Source organism: Crocuta crocuta, unplaced genomic scaffold, assembly GCF_008692635.1.
Source record: "Crocuta crocuta isolate KB4526 unplaced genomic scaffold, BGI_CrCroc_1.0 scaffold375, whole genome shotgun sequence".
NCBI lineage: Eukaryota > Metazoa > Chordata > Mammalia > Carnivora > Hyaenidae > Crocuta > Crocuta crocuta.
The window spans coordinates 150,819-174,379 of NW_027532826.1; the positions used below are offsets into that span (position 1 = coordinate 150,819).

At 45.9% G+C, this 23,561-nt stretch overlaps 1 protein-coding gene across 3 annotated transcripts in view; it reads right to left on the minus strand.

Annotated features, from left to right (window-relative positions):
• ZSCAN18 (zinc finger and SCAN domain containing 18) overlaps positions 1-22,491 on the minus strand; it is a 29,620-nt gene extending 7,129 nt beyond the window's left edge. For 2 of the 3 annotated variants that reach the window (XM_077745290.1, XM_077745289.1), the window contains exons 1-2: positions 4,720-4,790; positions 208-689 (exon numbers count right to left, since the gene is read on the minus strand). In XM_077745290.1, coding sequence (XP_077601416.1) covers positions 208-610 — 403 coding nt within the window. In that variant the 5' untranslated portion in view covers positions 611-689; positions 4,720-4,790. Of the gene's footprint in view, positions 1-207; positions 749-4,719; positions 4,878-22,440 lie in introns of those variants that run through there. The other variant, XM_077745291.1, reaches the window with a different exon arrangement.
• Between the last annotated feature and the right edge of the window lie 1,070 nt (positions 22,492-23,561).

Genomic DNA, 23,561 nt, shown 5'->3' on the forward strand with positions numbered 1-23,561 from the left:
TCTGGGCAGGGTGGTAGGGCTGTTTCCCTGCGAAGGAGCTACCCCAGCAGCTTAGGGCTGCTCACCTCTGTGCCTCTTATACACAGAATCCAACTCTCAGGCTGACCGGAGTTTGGGCCCTATGCTGTCAACTTTACTCCTCCCAGGGCTGACCATCCTCTTCCTAGCTCTTCTGAGCTGTGCTCTCCTCTGGGGTTGTGGCCTCACCTGGCTCCTCCAGGGCCATGCCGAGGTCCTTCACCAGGGAGGCTGCCTTCTGGCAGCTCTCAGGATTCTGGGCCACCACCTGGGACCGTACTGTGTCAGGCAGGGCGCTCAGGAACTGCTCCAGCACCAGCAGCTCCAGCATCTGCTCTTTGGAGTGCGCCTCGGGCTGCAGCCACTGGCGGCACAGCTCATACAGCTGGTCCAGGGCCTGGTGGGGCCCGGCCGCTTCCTGGTAGATGAAGTTCCGGAAATGGAGGCGGGAGGACTCAAGGTTGGCAGGGAGCTCCCCGAGGCCACTCCTGGAGTCCTCCTGCTGGTCCTCAGCAGCTGACCCTAGCATGGGCAGTTCTGGGGGGGCTGGGGAGCTCCTGGGGGTGGCAAACGCCTTCTCCAAAGGCAACATCTTTCCAAACTTGCGCCGGGAAATGCGACTGGCCAGGGACAGGGCACCTGTCGTGGAGGGCAAGTTCACGTAACTGCAGCTGCAAGGGAGAGACACCAGGTATGGCGAGATGCTCTGGGATCTCAGCCCAGTCCAGACCTGCACAGGACAGACAGACAAGCCTACACAGTGAGAAGCAAGCCATGGGGCATCCAGACCACAACACGGGGCTGAGCTCTTCAGCCTCATCCTCCATGCCCAGAGTCCACGCCGATTTCCAAGCAATCTGCTTGTTAAGTATCAGCAGTCTTGTACGTGTACACATAAAAATGAACACTAAAAGTTGGAGATGACAACCCACTTTGTAAGACAACTATTACCAGGATTAAAAAAACAGTCAGGAGAAAGAAAAGTTACAGGACGATCTCACTTTCAGAGATAAAAAATTTAAAACATGACTAAGTTCATTCCAACAACGTATACTCGATGTATGGGGTATCATGCCAGATTTGGATAGATCCCAGATTTCCTGCCACGCCTGGGAGGGCTAAGCACTAAGATTGTTCCTCTTCCTAAGACAACTAAAAATCTGAATACAGCTGACTCTTGAACAATACAGGTTTGAACGGCATGGGTCCACTTTAAGAAGGATTTTCTCTAAAAACACATTACGATACCGTAAACACACTTTCTCTTTGGTAAAATGTTAACACTTTTTCCCTAACTCGCTTTATCATAAGAATACAGTACATGATATATATAATGTATACAGTACAGGTTAATTGACTATTTACGTGACCAGTAAGGCTTCGGTCAACAGCAGACTATCGGTAGTCAAGTTTTGGGAAGTCGAAAGTTATATGCAGATTTTCAGGTATGCCCTAACCCTCACCTTGTTCAAGGGTCAATGTAGATCAATGGACAACCAGCACCTATTTCTGGAAATGACTCAGAACTGCACAGACCTGGCCTGACCCACCCACAGAACCAGGTGGGAGGCAGAGGTTGGCCAGGAGTAGGGTTCAATGGCAGGGAGAGGGGAGGGACTGTGGTGTTTTGGGGTGGGGGGGGGGTGGGGAGTTCAGGTCCTGTCAGCCTCCTCCCTTCCCCGAGCTGATTCTGATGGGCAGTAGCTAGATTTGGGATCTTCAGGTGAAATCTCTTGGTTGTTACCCTTGGCAAACGCCGAGCAAGCCGAACGACAGAACCCGGCAAGGCAGTGGCTGGCCAGGCCTCCAGCTGCTGGCTCTGGGTCGACGACGTTCTCACTGGCCGTGAACACCCAGGGACAGAGCTCCAGCCCCTCCCGGGACCTGCGGGGTCTGCACTTCTCCTCGCAGACCTGGAAGGGCCCCACAGACGCCTCTGGGAGGGAGACGCCCCCAAAGAGAACCCTGTGGGACTGCCCCCCCTGGCTGAACCACGGAAACCAACCACGTTTTCTTCCGAACATGTCTGAGGAACTTAGGAAAGCGTGTGTGAGCCCAGCTGTGGTGAGGATGTTTCCTCAGCAATCCCACTTTTCCAGAGAAAACTCTGCGATGCAGGACCGGGCATCAGTGACTTCCTCCCGGCAAAGTGAAGACTTGCTCTGAAATTTTACCAGTGCCTGGGGCCGGGGACCTCGGGGCCGTGGGGTTGTCATACGGGACTCTAGGTACTGGACCAGCAAATCCACAGAGACAGAAAGTAGCTCCGTGGCTGCCAGGCGCAGGCGAGGGGGTTAGGGTCAGAGCGACTGCTGCCGGGGCAGCCCTCCTTCACAGAGTGATGACAATGTTGTAAAACCAGATGTGGTGCTGGCTGTACAACTGCGAATACGCACAAAACCACTGAAGTGCACACTTTACAGGCGACCTCTTTTGGTTTGTCAGTTACACCTCAATAAAGCTGCTGGAAAGTAGAGAAAAAAGCTAGCAGAGATGGAAGTGCGACCACTCCGCTCGCCGACAGCCCAGGCTGAGCAGAGACTTCCGTATCCCTCAAGGAAGAAAAAGCCCTCTGGGGTCACCCTTCTCACTGCCCTCCCCTCATCTCCTCCCCTCCATTTCCTGGCACAACCCCTACCTCATCCCACCCTGTTCCCCGTGGCAGGGTGGCAGGCTCCGCTGTCCTAGGCGGGTCTGGGCTCTGAAGGGTCCCCCAGGGAGACGCCCCCTCCACTGCCTGCTCAATCCTTCCCATCCACACCTCCTCACTCCCCCCTCCCCGCCTTCCACCTGCCTCCTGCACTGGAACATAAACCACAGGACAGCAGGGGCTACTCAATGGTAGGTCTCTGGACGGTGACTGGCTCAGCATCTGTTGACTGCATAAACTATTTTCACCGAGAGCCTCGCTGGCTGTGCCGAATTTTCACTGGCTATTACTCCCTGGGATCAGGTTGGTAATATATTTGGAAGCTAAACGTACAAGTGGGATACGTGGACCACTGGGCCTGTGCTGTGACCCACTGCAGCCCACAGGAGACAGCCTAAGCCCCGCCACCCACTATGACCGTGCTCACAACCTGGTCATGCTGCTGTGAGGATGCCCTTGTTAGGCAGAGGGACCAAACTCCTTCCTGTTCCCAGAGTCCTTGAGCGAGGCCATTCCCCACTGCCCAAATTCCTCTTGGCTCATTCACCAGGCAGACTTCCCCCATCACACACATATCTCAGGGCCACTCAGGATTTGCCTCAGATGCAGATGGAAATTTCCTGGAGCCCAGACTCCCCCTGCACCCCCATGGACATGTCTGAAGCTGATCCCGTGGGCCTGGCCCTTCTGGTCCTGGGATGCAGAGGAAGCCATGGGGGCGGGGGGAGGAGAGGAGGGCAGCGGAGTTTAGCAGCCCTGGAGGCCTCCTGCAGGCAAATCCTCTTCCCACTGGGCTAAGCAGAGCTCACACTTAGTTCCCACCTCTTCAGGCCCAGACCGGCCCCCCTTCCCCTCTCCCCAGTCTCACCTCAGGTTACTCAGGACATTCACAGGGTCTCCCGGCCTCACCCAATAGTTACTCACCAATTACAAAGAGGGGAAAGGTGCCTTCAGACTGGAAAAAACCACACTGTCTTCTGTGGTCCCTGGCAAGAGCACAAACTCTGGACCCACCCCAGAGCGGACAGATGCAAAATCAAGAAACCTCCTGCACAACTGGCCCAAAAGCCTCAAGGACAGAACTTGAAGGACAAGAACTCACAGACTCAAGGAACAGCAGCAATACACATGTGGCTCTGTATCAGGAAAGCAAACGTTTACAGGACGTTGTTGTGGGGACTGGCCCAGTGGGAGGCTAGACCGTGGTACGGGGCAGAGGACAGTGAGGCTGTGCACCTTAGCCTCCACGGTGTCGGTGTCAGCTCAGCACGTGTGTTTGTGAGGGTGGGGGAGGAGGTGGGAAGGGGAGAAGAGGAGGGAGCCTGACAGAGGGAGAGTGGGGAGGAAGTGGGGGATGAGGAGAGAAAATGGCACAACACGTACAAAATACTAACAGATGAATCTGACAAAAAGGCATGCAATTCTAAGGCCTCTCCTTAGAGCTTTTCCATAAAGTCTTCGATAAAAGACCTAAAAAATATCTCAGCCGTCCCCACTCTCCCCTGCCGGCTCCTTCCCCAGCAGCAGCACGGCCACCCCTTCTTGCCCTCTCTCTTGGATTTCTTCGCCCACCAGAGGGATCCTAGAGCAGGAGCAGACAATTCAAATTGAAGCCGTCCCCAGATCACTGGGAAGAGGCAAGGGGTCTGCGGGCCTCGAGGATCCGGGGGCACAGACAACCCCTCACCCTAGGTCCCACCCCCAGACCCGCCCTAGGACGGCCCAGAACCACCCCTGATTCAGGTGAACGCACACTAGGGGACCCTCTGCCCCCTCTCTGCTTCCTCCTGGGACGCCACAGGCTGCACCCCCCCCTTCCACTAGGGGCACCCTCGACCCTCAAGTCCCCTCTCGTAACCCCCTCCCTCTCCCAAGCCGCAGGACGGTGCCCTTAACCCCTCCCTATTCCCACACCACACCTCGTCCACCTGCGGTCTCTCGGCCCTGCTCCCTCCAACCGCCACCCGGGGGATCGCATCCCCCACCGCACTCGTACTCCCCCTCCCGGGTCCCCACCCTCTCCTCCCCCGCCCGGNCAGAGCCAGACCTACCTCCTGCGTAGCGGGTCCAAGCCGGTTCGAGCCGCCAGGAGCTCGGTGCGATGGCGTCAGGTCAGACTGCGCGTGCGCGCTGGGCCTGCGCGGCGGACTCGACCTCGGGAATGCAGCGGCCCGTTCCCCAGGGCTGGGGCGGAGCGAAGACGCAACGGCTGAAAGGACAGCCAATCAGAGGCAGAGCTGGCCTTGCCCCACGTCTCGTCCCCGGGGTGCGGGCGTCCGAGCCTTAGCAACGCGGTGTAACAGGTGGAGGGGGAAATACCGCCGAGAGAGACTGAGGCAGTGAGAGACAGACCAGGAGACACAGCGACAGGGAGTGACGGAAACAAGAGGACCCAGGACCCGCATACCCAAAGAAGGAGAGAGGGGGACAAGGAGTCCCAGAGGATCAGAGATGGCGGGACACCGAGAGGAGGGGAAAGAGACAAGGGGAGGCGAAAGGCAGAGACACGGTGAAAGGGAGAAAGATCAAAAAGGGGAGCTCGAGGGGTTCCTGGGTGGCACAGTCTATTACGCTTTGGATTCTTGGTGTCAGCTCAGGTCATAATCTCATTGTTGGTGGGATCGAGCCCCGTGTCGGGCTCTGCACTGACCGCGTGGAGCCTACTGGAGATTCCCTCTGTCTCCCTCTCTTAAAAAAAATACTTTAAAAAAGAATTTTAAAAAACTTTTTTAAAAGGGAGATAAGGTCCAGGGGTACCTCAGTCAGTAGAGAACGCGACTCCATCTTGAGGCGGAGGTCGTGAGTTCAAACCCCACACTGGGGGTAGAGCCTACTTTAAAAAGGGGGAGGTCGAGAGATGGGAGACTCAGATATGGATAGAGACCCAGAGACAGTGACCAAGTCAGGGACAGACCAAAACTGGTAGACCCAGAGTTGGGAAAACAGACCCAAAGACAAGAGACTGAGCTAAGAAGACCCAGAGAAGAAGCAGAAACGTGGAGACAACAGAGATGGACTCAGATCCCAAGAAATGGCGGTGGGGACACGCAGAGACAAAGACATGAAGGCACTGGGGCCAAGAGAGGCTGATTCGCGAGAAAGGGAGATTGGTTCTGCAGATCCAAGGAACTGATAGAATTTGAAAACTAGCCATGCTGGGGGCTTCAGGAGCCGCTAAAATGGAGGAATATGTAAGAAAGCCAACGGGGGTGAGTGATGTGCTCAGAAGGCCAAAGTAGATGCTACCACTTCACTAGACAGCATAAACAGGGCAAAGGCTAGGATGCTGCCTCTCATTCCAGAATTTTCTAAATAACAAGAATTTATAAGACTGACATTTTGTGTAAACTTCATTTTTTACAATGTGTATCTAATCAGTTTATTTACATATTTTACTTAAATACAACAACACTCGGGGAACCTGGGTGGCTCAGTCGGTTAGGTGTCCAACTTCAGCTCAGGTCATGATATGGTTTGTGGGTTCGAGCCCCGTGTGAGGCTCTGTGCTGACAGCTAGCTCGGAACCTGGAGCCTGTTTCAGATTCTGTGCCTCCCTCTCTCTCTGATCCTCCCCTGCTCATGCTGTCTGTCTCTCAGAAATAAATAATAAAAAACATTAAAAGAAAATAAATAAATACAACACTCACATTTTGGGGCATTCAGCTCTATGAATTTTAACTTGTATAACGACCAACACAAAGCAGAGATACGCTGCACAACAAACTTTATGTTGTTGTTGTTTTAATGAGCAGCCGGCCAGGTTTAGTAGAGTTTAAGCCCGAAAGTAAGAATAGTAGGAAAACTCTCTTTACAGGGAAGGGACATTCAAAAGTGAATGCCGTAAAAAAACAAAAAACAAAAAAACAAAAAAAACCCTCCTTCCTGATGCTTCTTTCCCCTCCCCCAATCCTGGCAACCACTAATCTGTTTTCTGTGGTTATAGTTTTGCACTTTCTAGAATGTCATATAAACAGAATCTCAGGGTAGGTAACGTTTTGAGATTTGCTTTTTTTACTGAATATAATTCCTTTGAGATTCATTCAAGTATGTATCAACAGTTCCTTTTTTTTTTTTTGAATTTTTTTTAAAAAATATTTTTTTCTGAGAGAGAGAGAGACAGAATGAGCAGGGGAGGATCAGAGAGAGAGGGAGACACAGAATCCAAAGCAGGCTCCAGGCTCTGAGCTAGCTGTCAGCACAGAGCTCGATGCGGGGCTGGAACCCGCGAACCGTGAGCTCATGACCCGAGCCAAAGTCGGACGCTCAACCGACTGAGCCACCCAGGCACCCCTCAATAGTTCCTTTTTATTGCAAAGTAGTGTTCAATGGTTTGGATATACCATAGTTTGTTCAAACATTCACCCACTGAAGGACATTTTGNGACTGTTTTCACAGTCTTCTTCTTTCATAAGATGGCCATACGCTACACACATTTGTGTTCAGTTGACTACTGATTCACTGGTTGCCTGGTCCCCATCTCGGGTACAAATATTCACTAGAATGACTCACAGAACTTAAGAAAACACTTTAAGTTTCCAAATTTAGTAAAATAGGATGTAATTTAGGAACCNAAGACTGTTTTCACAGTCTTCTTCTTTCATAAGATGGCCATAGGCTACACACATTTGTGTTCAGTTGACTACTGATTCACTGGTTGCCTGGTCCCCATCTCGGGTACAAATATTCACTAGAATGACTCACAGAACTTAAGAAAACACTTTAAGTTTCCAAATTTAGTAAAATAGGATGTAATTTAGGAACCAAATGGAAGAGGTACATAGGGCAAGGTTGGGGGTGAGGGCAGTGTGTACAAATCTCCTTTGCATCCTCCAGGAATGTCTTCCTCTCAGCACATCAGCGTGTTCGTGAGCCCAAAAGCTCTGTCCACCAGTTCTTATAAACAAATCTCCAGCCTCCCTTCCCTCCCCGGAGATTTAGATAAGGGGGCTCAAAGTTCCTACCTTCCTTCTAGTGATGCTTACCCCTCCTGAAGCTTTCTAGAGGCCCCAACGCAAGTCACCTTATCAGCATAAACTCGGGTGTGGTCAAAATGAGCTCTTTATAAACATCAAGACACTCCTATCACTCAGGAAATTCTAGGGGTTTGTTCCAGGAATTAGGGACAATGACCAAATATATGTTTTTTTATATCACAGATATACAACTGCTCCAACACCATTCACTGAAGAGGGTATCCTTTCCCCCACTGAATAGTTTTGCACATTTGTCAAAAATCAGCTCAGCATGGTTTTGTGGGTCCATTTTTGAGTTCTCTATGCTGTTCCATTGACCTATGTGTAAGCCCAAACCATTCTTGGTTACTGTGGCTAAATAGTAAGCCTTAACATCAGTTATTCCTCTCACTTTTCTTCTTTTTCAAAAGTTGTTGGGGTACGTGGGTGGCTCAGTTGGTTAAGTGGCCAACTTCGGCTCAGGTGATGATCTCGCAGTCCCTGAGTTCAAGCCCCACGTTGGGCTCTGTGCTGACGCTCAGAGCCTGGAGCCTGCTTCAGATTCTGTGTCTCCCTCTCTCTCTGCCCCTCCCCAGCTTGTGCTCTGTCTCTGTCTGTCTCAAAAATAAATAAATGTTAAAAAAATGTTTTTAATTGTTTTTGGGGACACCTGGTGGCTCAGTTAAGCGTCCACCACTTGGTTTCAGTTCATGTCATGATCTCACGGTTTGTGAGTTCAAACTCTGCCTTAGGCTCTGTGCTGACAACGTGGAGCCTGCTTGGGATTCTCTCTCTACCCTTCCTCTGCTCACGCTCTCTCTCTCTCTTCCTCTCAAAATAAATAAACTTAAAAAATCTGTTCCAAAACAACTGTTCCAAAAACAATTTTATTCCTATTCTAAGTCTAGTGCTTTCCCATCTAAATTTTATTTTTTTTTAATTTTTTAAAAATGTTTTATTTATTTCTAGGACAGAGAGAGAGACAGCGTGAGCAGGGGAGGGTCAGAGAGAGAGAGGGAGTCACAGACTCAGAAACAGGCTCCAGGCTCTGAGCTGGCAGTCAGCACAGAGCCCGACGCGGGGCTCGAACCCACAAACCGCGAGATCATGACCTAAGCGAAAGTCGGACGCTTAACCGACTAAGCCACCCAGGCGCCCCTTCCATCTAAATTTTAAAATAAGCTTGTCTATGTCTACAGATCTTGCTGTGACTTTGACGAAAATTGCATTTTGTACACTTTTTATGTTTTCTTGTCTAATCATATTGGCTAGTACTTCCAATGATTTCAGTAGCGGGAGTGGGGCATGGAGCTGTCATCCTTACGTGTGGTTCACCATTATGATGTTGGCTATATGTTTACATATGTCCTTTTCAGATTAAGGAAGTTTCTCTTTATTATTCTTAGTTTGCTACTGTTATTATGATAGGATAATGAATTTTGTCAAAGGCTCTGTCTGCATGTATTTGTGAGATCATGTAGTTTTTGTTCTTTAGTCTGTTATATGATGGGTTATATTGACTGGTTTTCAAATATTGAAACAGCCTGTATTTCCAGGATAAACCCCCTTGTCATGTTGCATTGTTGCTCTTATATATTACAGAATTCAATTTGCTGACATTTTAATGAGAATATCTGTGTTTATATTCACGAGGGATATCACTCTGTAGCCATTGTCTGTTTTTAGTATCCAGGTAATGCTGACCTCATAAAATGAATGTGTGTCCTCCTTTTATTTTCTGGAGCTGTGGAACTGGCACCATTTCTTCCTTAAATGTCGGGTGGAATTTATCAACAAAACTATCTGGGCCTGGCATTTCCTTTCGAAAAAAATCAACTTCTTCAATAGATATTCAGTTTACGTGTACAGTGAGTTTTGATAGCTTGTCTTTTAAGAAATTGGGCCCCTTACCTAACTTATTGAGTTTATGAACACAGAACTGTCCAAACAGGACTAGGTTTTTTTCCCAACCTCTGTGGGATGGAAATGTACCACAATGGAATGAGCACTGGGTAACACCTTCCATCTCATCCCAATATATGCCATTACTCTGGGGCACACCTACCCAATAGTCAACCCATCAAGACCTCATCTTCCCAGTGCCTAAAGCCTTGCCTCCTCTTGGGTCAGGCATCCATATACACCCCAGCTGCCATCATCCACATTCTGGAGATTCTAGCCCTCCTGTCCTCCTGCACAGCTAGCTTCTTCAACTCTGCCCACATCAGAAGGCTTCCAGGAAATCATGTGTACTAGAGTTTGGGAAACAATGCCATCTATGAACTACGGGTGATGTAGTAGTTGGGAAGGCCACTGGTGTCCCTTTTATTTTAGCCTCCTGAGTCAGAAGAGAGTAACATCAATGTCATCATCATTAACAGCAATAGCAACAAAATCAACAATAATAATAAAACAACAAGAGCAGCAGTAATAAAAAGAGAACAATAATAGCAATAACAAGGGCGGGAGCAGGAGCATAGAAGCAACCAATACACACTAAAAACTGTTACATCCCAAGCCCTGTCCACACCTAACTTCTCTTAATCCAAATGATGTAGGGCTTGTCTACATTTTATAAGTGAGTAAGTAAAGCACAATAATTCATGTAGGAGCGCCTGGGTGGCTCAGTCAGATAAGTGTCAACTCTTGATTTCGGTTCAGGTCATGATCTCACGGTTTTGTGAGTTGGAGCCCCACACGGGACTCTGTGCTGACAGTACAGAGCCTGCTTGGGATTCTCTCTCCCTCTCTCTCTCCCCTCCCCCACTCATGCTGTCTCTGTCTCTCTCTCAAAAATAAACTTAAAAAAATGTTTAAAGAAAAAATAATTCACTTAAGATCACAGAGTTATTGAGATGTAAACCCATAAGAAACCCAAGTATGACTGAAGTCAAAAGATGCACTCTTAAACATGACACTAAGACTCACATGGTCCTGGCCAATGTTTTCATGCAATTTTTCTTCAACTGGGATTGCATATCTTGTACAGGTTTTCTAAGCAGCCAAGGATTTACTACTTAAATGAACACTTATTGACTACCAGGCACAGTGTTTTCTTTCTGAACAAAAGGCCCAAAGTGCAACCATGCATACACATGATACTGCACAGGGTATTTCAATATATAAGCTAGAACAGAAGCCCTAGGAAGGCAAAAAATTTTCCGTTTACCAGCTTGTCGAGAGCCTATGTATAGTTTTGCATATTGCTTCCCTCCACATTGTAAGAATTTTCAACCTTACAATAAAATATAACAATTACAGCTGATACAGGCTACAAGAAAGAAATCAGGTAACATTTAATATCCAGCAATGTGGGAGGGGGACTACATCGCCCTCTTTGAATCCCACAAATATGCCATTAATTGTTATCTAATCAACAGCCTTTTCCTTCAAAGTCTTCCTCAAATAGAGGAATCTCACTAACCATTCAGTTCTTCCTCCTTCTGATGTTACTGTTACCAAATCAAAGAACCAATTAATGGTAAGATGCACATCTTATGTGCTACTAAGGAAAAAAGGCTGCCAATTAACATACAGCACGCCACTGATTGCCTTGATCTGAGATGTTAAAACGTGAAAAGAACATGTATATTAAAATAAATACAGTGACTCAGATTGTGTGTCAGGACTAACTTCCAGGCACACATTTCCCCCTAGAGTTGTGTTAAAAACCTGATTGTAGATTTGTAATGGGACAAATGTCCTATTCAGGGTGTTTCCTCCAGAACTCATTCTCTGATGCACTAGTTGTGGGGCCCAGTGAAGAAGTCATCAGATATGCAGTTACAGGGAATCTGAAATGTAGTGTGTGCCGTATGTTTAAATGATAGTACTTGGGATATAGGTGGGTAGAATGAAATGTTATTGACATTAATTTCACCTGTTCCTTTTTGCTTTTTAAAAATGTGGCCACTTGGGGCACCTGGCCACTTGAGCATTCGACTTCGGCTAAGGTCATGAATTCAGGTTTATGAATTCGAGCCCTGCATCACACTTGCTATCAGACTGTCAGCACAGACCTCACTTTGGATCCTCTGTCCCCCGCTCTGCCTCTCCCCTGCTCATGCTCTCTCTCTCAAAAAATAAAACATTTTTAAAAATGAAAAATAAAACGTGGCCACTAAAAAAACTGAACTTATGGATGTGGCTCACGTTATATTTCTATCAGACAGAACTACTCAGGAAGATCAGATCTCCAACTGAAAGCTTTCCCACATAGAGTATACGCTGGCTGGCTGTCTCGGGTCTAAGCTGTCTTACCACACAAAGGTTAACATCAACTTACTTTTTTTTTTTAATTTTTAAAATGTTTTTTATTTATTTTGAAGAGTCAGAGAGAGACAGCGCAAGCAGGGGAGGGTTAAAGAGAGAGACACAGAATGTGAAGCAGGCTCCAGGCTCTGAGCTAGCTGTCAGCACAGAGCCTGACACGGGGCTTGAACCCACAAACCGTGAGATCATGACCTGAGCCAAAGTCAGACGCCCAACCGACTAAGCCACCCAGGTGCCCCTCAACTTACTTTTCAATATTATCACTCGATATTGGCTAGTCCAAAAACTCATTTTTATCCAAGAATTTTGGCAAGAGTTCTTACCAAAACCTCAAACTCATCACATTAACCAGATCTTCTGATACAAGGAAATCCAAGAATTCAAATTTAAAAGTAACCATAGCAAAAGAATTCTAATTTCTTTTTTTGTTTTTAATTTTTTTTAATGTTTTATTTATTTCAGAGAGAGAGAGAGAGAGAGACAGCGTGAGCAGGGGAGGGTCAGAGACAGAGGAAGACACAGAATCTGAAACAGGCTCCAGGCGCTGAACTGGCTGTCAGCCCAGAGCCTGATGCAGGGCTTGAATCCACGAACTGTGTGATCATGACCTGGGCTGAAGTCGGACGCTTAACCAACTGAGCCACCCAGGCGCCCCTCCTAATTTCTTATGCAGACAAAATGTCTCAAAAGTTTCTGATCCAAGGAAGAAAAGATGAAATCCATTATTTTCAAAGAGCTGCTCTTCAATAGGAAGTCTCTGACAATGAGTAAGTAAAGGGAATCTGACAGGGCCACTGTCACATTCACTGAATCCCCCATGGGTGTCTCTCTAGTATAATAACTCATACCTAATAAAAGCATAGCTATTCTGGAAAATGTTCCCACATTTGAAACACTGATACAGCTGGGACGCCTGGGTGGCTCAGTCAGTTAAGCGTCTGACTTTGGCTCAGGTCATGATCTCAGGGTTCGTGGGTTCGAGCCCCGCATCGGGCTCTGTGCTGACAGCTAGCTCAGAGCCTGGAGCCTGTTTCAGATTCTGTATCTCCCTCTCTCTGACCCTCCTCTGCTCACACTGTCTCTCTCTCTCTCTCTCTCAGAAATAAATGTCAACATTAAAAAAAAAGAAGAAGAAAAGAAACACTGATATAGGGTCTCCTGAGCATATATCTTCTAGTGCTTGTCCAGACAGCAACTGTCCCATAAAGCTTTGCCACACTGACTGCTCTCATAGGGCTTCTCACCAGTATGAGTCCTCTGGTGCTAAATGAGATCAGTTTCTGACACTGGTTACAGCCATACAGCTTCTCACTAGTATGGATTCTCTGGTGGCAGATGAAGTTAAGAGCTCTCAATAAAAGTTTTCCCACATTCTTTACACTCCTAGTGTTTCTCTCAAAAATGGATTTTTAAGATTTTATTTTTATTTAATGGGGTGCCTTTCTCTCAAAAACAAGTACATAAATAAAAATAAAGAGCGCCTAGGTGACTCAGTCAGTTATGCATCCGACTTTGGCTCAGGTCATGATCTCGCAGTTTGTGGGTTCGAGCACCGCATCATGCTCTGTGCTGGCCACTAGCTCAGAGCCTGGAGCCTGCTTCGGTTCTGTATCTCCCTTTCTCTCTCTGACCCTCTCCTCCTCATGCTGTCTCTCTCTCTCTCTCTCGTAAATAAATTTTTAAGAAAATTTAAAACTTTTTAAAAATAAATAAAAATAAAACATTTTTAAAAATAATTTTTTTGTTTATCCTTGAAGAAGAGAGAAAGAGAGAGAGGAAGAGAGAGATGGAGACACAGAAGAATCTGAAGCAGGCTCCAGGCTCTGAGCTGTCAGCACAGAACCCAACGTGCGGCTCGAACCCACGAACCGTGAGAACATGACCTGAACCGAAGTCAGACGCTTAACCGACTGAGCCACCCAGGTGCTCTTTATTTTTATTTATTTACTTATTTTTGAGAGAAAGGACATGAACACATGAGCATGGGAGGGGCAGAGGGAGAGAAAGAATCTCAAGCAGACTCCTGACATGGGGCTTGATCCCATAATCCTGTGATCATGATGTGAACCCAAATCAAGAATCGGACACTTAATTGACTGAGTCATCCAGGCACCCCTAAAGATTTTATTTTTAAGTAATCTCTACACCCAGTTTGGGGCTCCAACTTACAATCCTGAGATCAAGAGTTGCATGCCCTAACAACTGAGCCAACCAGGTGCCACAGAATGATTTTTTTAATGCACAATGAGGTGACCACTGCAGTTGAAGGATTTTCCACAATCCATACACTTAGAAGATCTCTGTCTGGTGTGACATCTCTCATTTAAAACAGCCTCAGATATCAATAAATTTCATTATTCCTGTATTCCCCACACTCCATTTTACAGAGGGCTTCTCTCTTGTGTGAATTCTCAGATGGACAGTAAGGTAGAAGATATTGGGGAAAGATTTTTCTCACTCATTATATCTATATGGCTTTTCTCCAGTATGAATTCTGTGATGCAAAACAAGGGAAGAAGGGCGGCTGAAGGACACCCCACAGTGGTTGCACACATGGGGGTTCTCTCTTGTGTAAGTCATCTTGCTCTTGATAAAGGCAGAGATGGCACTGAATGCTTTCCCACAATTACTATATTTATAAGGTTTCTCTCCTGTATGGATTCTTCAATGCACAATCAGGTTGTAATTCTTGGAGAAAGATTTTCCACAGTCATTACAAGTATAAAGTCTCTCTCCAGTATGAGTCCTCTGGTACCTAAGAAAGATTTCTGTTCGAAGGACTGTCCACATTTGTGGAAGTTATGGCATCCATCTCCAATTATTTCTCCTCTGCTCATGAGAGCATGTGCCCTGATCAAACACTTCCTCACATCCCATCCCTTTGTGTGGCTCTCTTCCTCCAACAATTATACCCTGTTCACTAAGAGGTGCAGAATGGTTGTAAAATCACTTTTGTTACAACTGGAGGGTCCATCTCCTGTTAGATTTCCACCAATGTGGCCAAGGTGACGAGCTTAGCTGATGGCTATTCTATTGTCATCATTTTCATCAAGTGTGTGAACTTTACAGTTTTTCCAACAATTAAATATATATATAACAGGAATGTTTAACATCTGAATCATGTTCACAGAAAGCTTCTGTTGCAGGACCTTTCTGAGATGGAGCAAATACTGTGCAGGGGTGCTTGGGTGGCTCAACTGGTTAAGTGTCCAACTCTTGATTTCAGCTCAGGTCATGATCTCATGGTTCTTTGGATTGAGCTCCATGTTGGGCTCCTTGCTGACAGCACAGAGCCTGCCTGGGATTCTCTCTCTCTCTGCCCCTTCCCTGCTCATGCTTTCTCTCTCTCTCTCCCGCTCTCTCTTTGTCAAGATAAATAAACTTAAAAAAATAGACTGAGTAGACACCCATGCTTTCTCCATATTCACAACCACCACAGCATTTCACCAAACTCTCTGTGTTCTTTTGTGTGGATGCTGTTTGCCTCAAATGCTTCTCTGTATTTTAATGAAGCATTTCTATCTGTTCCTCACATCCCCAGATTTCTTCGAATGCATATAAAAAGGAATAATCCCTCATGAATCTTTCCATTAACACGAAATTAAATGGTTCCAGTACAACAACATCCTGACTTGATGTTTCCATTTTGAACTTTGTTTTCTAAGCTAGAGGAGAAAAGGGAGAAAATAGCTGGGTCCTTAAGAGGAAGGGGAAAAGGAAGTTAAAGTTTGACATGTAGATATTAAAATTGGCCAGGTGCAAATCTACTAAAAGTGACCCTCTGTCCACCCTAGGACAGTAATTTCACTTGTAGGTATATAACCAAGAGAAATGTGTCTGTACAATCAGAGTAACATGGTTCATAACAACCTAAGACTGGACACTACCCAGAAGTCCAAAACTGGAAGGCAGATGAATAAATTGTGGCTTATTCACATGATGAAATAAAAAGCAAATTAACTACAAGTACACAAAACAAAATGGGCAAATCCCTCAAACATAATATTAAATAAAAGACCCAGAGTATGTTTACTTCGTGAAAATTTTAAGCTGTACAGTTATATTTTTCAGCATGTATATTTCCATGGAAATTTTTCAAAAATCATACATACACTCCAAAATAAGTCAGGCATACATGGATTTTGTTCAAGTATAGCCCTGGAGGGTGAGGGGAGTTCATGATGATGATAAAGCAGGGAGCCATTTATTAAGAATAAAAATAGCTTTAGAGTTCATAGCAGCACTCTCAACAATAGCCAAAACATGGAAAGAGCCTAAGTGTCCATCAACGGACGAACGGATCAAGATGTGGTTTATCTATACCATGGAATACTACATGGCAATGAGAAACAATGAAATCTGGCCATGTGTAGCAACATGGATGGAACTTGAGGGTGTTACGCTGAGCAAAATAAGTCAGGCAGAGAAGGACAAATACCATATGTTTGCACGTATAGGAGGATTAGGAGGAACTTAACAGAGGACCGTGGGGGAGAAGAAGGGGGGAAATAGTGGGGGATGGGAGAGAGGCAAACCATGAGAGACTCTTAAATGCTGAGAACAAACTGAGGGCAGATGGGTGTGGGGGGTGGGGGTGATGGCCATGGAGGAGGGCACTTGTGGGGATGAGCACGGGTGTTATATGGAAACCAACATGACAATAAACTATTTGTAAAAAAAAAATATATATATATATAGCTTTAGAGATTTTTAATCTTAGTAGAGGATGAAGAATATCTCCCAAAGAAGTCTGGCTTGCCAGAAAAGGAGTCAGAAGGAGGGTGGATTTTTAAGGAGAAATCTCCCACGTCCCTCTCCCAAAGTATGAGTAAGCAGAATCTTGGCCCTCCCTACCACATGTCAAGAACTCTAAGGCTGGGGCACGTGGGGCTCAGTTGGTTTAGCATCTGATTCTGGATTTCAGCTCAGGTCATGATCCCATTGTCAAGTCCACACTGAGCATGGAGTCTGCTTATGATCCTCTCTTTCTCTCCTCCCTCCCTCTCTCACTAAATTAACAAATTAGGAATAGAAGGAACTACTTCAACATAATCAAGGTCATATATGAAAAACCCACAGCTAACATCCTCAACAATGAGAGACTGGAAGCTTTTCCTCTAAGATGACAACACAGGACGCTGCTTTCACCACTTCCATGCAACACAGTTGGCACCATCTGCAGGGCTATTCAAGGTTCACTCATGCTCATTTGTGTGTGTTGAAGCTCTTTGCCTTTTAGGATGTGTATCTTGGTATAACAATTCTACCCACAGCTATTAGGCAAGAAACAGAAATAAAAGGCACTTAAACTAGAAAGGGAGAGGCAAAATTATCTCTATTTGCAGATGATATGACCTTACATATTAGAAACACTAAAGATTACACATGCACACACCATTACAACTAATAAACAAATTCAGCAAAGTTGCAAAACGTAAGGTCAACATACAAAAATCAGTTGCATTTTTATACATTAACAGTAAACAAACTGAAAAGGAAGTTACTAAAACTATTTACAATAGTACCAACAAGACTCAAACATTTATTAAATAATCACAGAGAAGGGGCACCTGGGTGGCTCAGTCAGTTAAGCATCCAACTCTTGGTTTCAGCTCAGATCATGATCTCACAGTTCGTGGGTTTGAGCCCAGCATCAGGCTCTACATTGGTGGTGCAGAGCCTGCTTGAGATTCACTCTCTCCCTCTCTCTGCTCCTCCCCCACTCTCATGCATGGGTACACTGTCTCTAAATAAATAAATAAACATTAAAAATAATAATAACCATGGGAGAGGGGATGGGCTAAATGGGTAAGAGGCATTAAGGAATCTACTCCTGATATCACTGTTGCACTATATGCTAACTAACTTGGATGTAAATTTTAAAAAATAATTTAATAATTCAAAAAATAATAATAACCACAGAGAATAGGTTAGTGGTTGCCAGAAAGCAGGGACAGAGGGTAGGGAGTAGGGTGGCTATATGGGAGGACCATGAGGGAATTCTGTACTGACATGGAAATCAAGTATCTAGACTGTGCTTGTTATACCAAGATACACATCTTAAAGTGGCACAGAAAGCTGTGCACCCAACACATCCAAATGAGTAGGAGTGAACTTTGTTGGGGTTTTTTTCTTTGAATCTTGCTTTTTTATTTTTTATCCCTTCATAGTTTATTGTCAAGTTGGTTTCCATAGAACATCCAGTGCTCATCCCAACAAGTACCCTCCTCCATGCCCATCACCCCCATTCCCTATCAGCCCTCAGTTTGTTCTCAGCATTCAAGAGTCTCTCACGGTTTGCCTCCCTCCCCTTCCCCAACTTTTTCCCCTTCTCCTCCCCCATGGTCCTCCGTTAAGTCTGAGTAGGAGTGAACTTTGAATAAGTTCTGCAGATGGTACCAATGTCAATTTCCTGGCTTTGACCCTGTCCTACAGTTGTGCAAGATGTTAACCATGGGAGAGACTTGGTAAAAGATGCACAGGCCCTCTCTGTTCATTCTTTGTACCTTCCTATGAGGCTATAATTACTTCAAATATAAGAGTTTAAAGGAACAAGAAAGATACAAGACCCTTGATAGGATCTGGCTTGAAATAACAGTAATAAAAGGCATTAGGGATAACTGGGGAGGTTTGACTAGGGATGGGTTACCAGGGGATAACAGGAAACTGCTGCTAGCTTTCTTAGGTGTGACAACAGTATTACGGTTGTGTAGAAGAATGTCCTTATTCTTAGAATATACAACCTAAAATTTTTAGGGGTACTTACTTTCAAATGCTTATCTACATACACATAAAAATATCTATATGTGCACACACAAGTAAATATACATACATACACATAAACATACATATACAGTGATATACATGTATATACAAAAATATACACACATGCATACATAAACACAGATACACTTATATACATACAAATCCATATATACCCCCATATGCAACAACACATAAAACACATGCATATAAATATACATAAACATTTATATGCCCATATACACATGCATAATATATGTTATAAACACATAATACATAACTTATATGTTGCATACATAAAAATTTAGGTGGTGGGTTAAGAGTGATCATTATACTCTTCCCTCAACTTTTCTCAATATTTTAGAAACTTGTGAAGCGAGAAGGTAGGTAGGGGACATGTTAATGCTTCTGGAGAGAGGTACTACACCAAGGATCGGCACTCATTATTACTTAGGTGAGAATGAATTTAGAACAGTTTTCTCCAAAGGTGTTCAAGAGATGGTTACAGGAATTCTAAGGGAGCGGGGGGAACTAGCTGGGAGCTGTAAGAAAACCAGAGTTACCAACCTGGGAAAATGCTGACTTGTAAAACCCTTTCTGCACAGTAAGGGTTTCTCCTGCAGGAGAAAACAGGAAAGCCAGGAATGTTTGCCTGGAATAACTGAAATCCAGGCAGGGCAGGGCTGTCCAAACCACACAGTTCCCTCCAACCAGCTCCAGAATCACTGGGCCCTACTGCCGCTCCCCAAAGCTGGCAACCCATTCAAGCTGAAAGCTGTATAATTTCTTTGCTCTGGGCCCTAAATAGGTTTCCGAAAACCTGCAAGTAAATAAAAGCAGAGCAAATGGAACTCTATTTTCTTTTTTGAGTGTGGTTGACAATGTTACATTAGTTCCAGGTGTACAACACGGTGATCTGACGAATGTAGCCAGTATGCTCTGCTCCGGTCTAGCCACCACCTGTCACCATGCAATGCAATTACAGCATTGTGAACTACATTCCTTATGCTGTGCCTTTTATCCCCAAGACTTTACAACAGGGAAGCATCCTACTTATATAAAACTTGCACCAAATCCACTTAAATACTTTCCTATTAAAAATATCACTATGGGGGCACCTGGGTGGCTCAGTTGATTAAGTGTCCGACTTCCACTCTGGTCATGATCTTGAAGTTTGTGAGTTTGAGCCCCATGTCAGGCTCTGTGCTGACATCTCAGAGCCTGGATCCTACTTCAGATTCTGTGTCTCCCTCTTTCTCTGCTGCTCTCCCACTCACATACTCTCTCTCTCTCTCTCAAGAAATGATTAAACATTAAATTTTTAAAAATCACTAAGAAATATAATACATGCTTATTACACAAAACTTGGAACACAAAGTAAAAAGAAAATTAAGTCCTAGGTGCATTTATTTCCTGTTTTCTTCCTAGAGAATCATTTTGATATAGTTAGAGTCAAACTGTGTATATACAATTTGAGGTCCTTTGTTTTTTCCAGTAAATATTATGTTATGGGTAGTTTCCACATCTGTCTTCATAGGCGGAAAAACTGGTGAGCTCCTTTGAAGAACAATTTTGGGTTGAAATCAAAATTTAAAATGCAAAGCGATGTGGTAGAGCAACATTAAAAATTCAAAACGGGGGCGCCTGGGTGATTCAGTATGTTGAGTGTCCAACTTTGGTTCAGGTCATAATCTGGCAGTTCGTGAGTTCAAGCCCCCATGAGACTCCCTGTTATCCGCATGGAGCTCACTTCAAATCCTGTCTCCCTCTCTCTGCCCCTCCCCTGCTTGTGCTCTCTCAAAAATAAACACTTTTTAAAAATTAAAAAAAGTTAAAATACAATACTGATCGAAGAAGACCTCGCACTTAGTGTTGTTTCATCAAACTTTGCTCCAGTAACATATGCATGTGAGTCATGAATGTAAATGTGTTTCTTCTAATGCCTGGGTCAAAAATAATTTGAAAATCCCCAGACTGGGGAAATCCTTACCTGATTCACAAAGACACATGCTCAAGATGGCTGCTAAAGCACTGTTAGGAATGCTGAAAAATTGCAAACTTCCCAGCTGTGCATCAAAGGTGGGGCTTGGGGTGGGGGATAAATGGTGGCATCTTCACTAGGTAGAGACTACTGCACAACAGCGAAAACAGTAGATGTAGAAACAGAAGACTGGCGAGAGAAGCGCACTGCAGAGGTTCGCACATCAATCCCAAACACACACATACAAACCATACCCCATACTGTTTGAAACTATAGATATTATAAAGGGAAAAGCTCTAACAACAGCCTGAAGACATCGGCTAAATGCTAGCTAAATGCTAGAGGGCCAGCTTTTTCATTCACTAAGCAAATGTTTATTCAACACCTCTCAACACCTACTGTGTGCCACGCCCTGTTCTTGGTAGGAATGAATCAGCAGTGGATGAGACAGAAGATGCTGCAGGGTGCAGCTAGCTTTCTAGTGGGGGAAGACACAAAGAATCAACAGCAAAATCGGTCTCCATCAAATAATCTGCAAAGTCAGGATGCACACAGACCCGGGTCAGTTTTCTGAGTTAGTAGTGGCCTCCCTGCCTGCCCCAATCTCTACCCACTGTCCAAAACTCAGGAACCGAGCAGATTCAGGGAGCATACTGCTCAAGGAAGGAGACTGGACTCTGATTTTTCACTCGATGCAAGCTCCTAACCACCTGCAACGTAGCAGCAGTTACTGGGCCAGCAGCCCCTGCTCTAGGGCTCCTGAGGATTCTGGCTACTACAAGCCACGGGAGATGGAGCAGAGGAGAGGCAAGATCTTACATGCGCGCTCCCAGGCTCCCACTGGCTACGGATGAGGAACAAACAGTGGGGTGGGCAGAAGGCAAGGGAGCAGGGAGGAGGTGCCTGTTACGGAGAGAAGCGGGTGGGCAAGCGGTTGAATTCTGGAAATATCTTAGAGATAAAGACATGGGAGTTGGGGGTAGAAATGATATGGGGGGTGGGGAAAGAGAAACATCAAGGAGGACGCTGAGATTTAGCGCAGAAGAGGGAGTCGCCATTTACAGACACCGGGAGGATTGGGTTTGGGGAGACCAGAGGCTCATGTGAGGACCCCAAAGTCTGATTTGTCTGTGGCGGGGGTAGGGGACAGCTTCAGGGCATTAGGGGTCTGTGGGGAGAGGCAACCCAGTCAACGACACGGGACTGGGGATGGGGGTGAAGCCTGGGAGGGCGAGTTCGGTGGGTAGGGGGAGGAAGGAAACATTCACAGGCACCCCAAATGCTCAGTGGAGCGAATCGGTCCTCAGAAGGAGGCAGGCGGGGGCGAAGGACCAGGGCTGTGGGAGGAGGAAGACGCAAAGAGGACAAAGCATCCTTGGGAACCGGACACAGGAAACACAGAAGGCTGTGCAAGCCCACACCTTGTAGGGAGGCGGAGGCGAGGGGCATCCACCTGTGCAGGGTGGGAGCAAGGAGGCGCGCACCTGAGTGGAGAGAAAAGGGAGTCCGCGGAGGAGGGGGAGTCCGCGCCCGAGGGGAAAAGGGCAGTCCGCACGTGAGGATGGACGAAGAGAGAGCGGTCCGCTCCCACCCAGTGGGCGAACACAACGGGGGTCTGCACCGCTCGGGGCCAGCAGACGGCGCAGGGGGGTCCGCACCTCATCCCCGGGCCTTCCTGGCCCCCCGGCCGGCGCCCCCCTCGGCGTTTCCCCCCGCCCCACCCGGCGTTGGGCCGCCGTGACCTCCTGCTACGCGATCTGGGACGGGTCCAAAGCAGGAGAAAACCCCCAGAAAGGAACTCATACCTCCCACGACCGACGCGTCGCCCTCGGCAAACCGCTTGTTTGTGCGCGTGCGCCGGGTGCCCGGAGGTGCGCGTGCGCGCGCGCCTGACTCCCGGATGAAGCTTCCCCAGCGAGGCCTCGGGATGCGTGGGGTCTGGCGTTCATTGGGAAGACTGGTCAATTAATTTGCTCATATTTCCACTGCATTTTCTTTCTTATTTAGATGCCGAGATCTTTATAACTTCTGGATATCAGTCTTCTGTTGCGTCTAAGAGCGACAATTACCTTCTCCCATTCCGTGGCTTGTCTTTCCACTTGCATGATACGCTTACATAACCCTTCCTAATGAACACAGTTCCGAATTTTAATGTAGTCAGACTTAATCAATTTTCTTTGGTTTGTTTAAGGAACGTTTGTCTATGGCAAGATCACAAAGATGTTTTGTATTTTCATCTGCATGCTATCGTTTTGCCTTTCCTGTTTAGAGCTACAATCCTCAAGAACTGAGTTTTGTGAATAGTAGGAGGTCATTAAACTACAATAAATCCACCTGTTTTTGTATGGTCCAAGAGTTAAGGATGGTCGTTACATTTTTTAATGTTGTAAAAAAAAATCAAAAGAATGGTATTCGTGGCACATGAAAATTACATGAAATTCAAGTTTCAGAGTCTATAAAAATGTATTGGAAAGCGACCTTGCCCATTGGCTTACAAGTTGTCTGTGGCTGCTTCCACACTACAACAGTTGAACTTAGTAATTGTGGCAGAGACCATATAGTGTGCAAAGGCTAAAATATTATCTAACCTTTATAGAAAAGTTTGCTGACCCATGATGTATAGTGAGATATGACCACTGGAATTTAACTATTTAAAAATGTTTGCAAAACCAGGAGATATTACTTCTTACCCACTAGGATATCTATAACCCAAAGACAGACAATAACAAGTATTGATAAGGATGTGGAGAAATCAGAATGCTTATACACTGTTGGTGGGAATGTAAAATGGTACAACTGTTGTGAACAAATTTGACAATACCTCAAAAATTTGAACAGTTACCATGTAACCCAGCAATTCCACTCCAAAGTATCCACTCAAGGGGCATCTGGGTGGCTCAGGGTTGAGCGTCCTCCTCTTGATTTC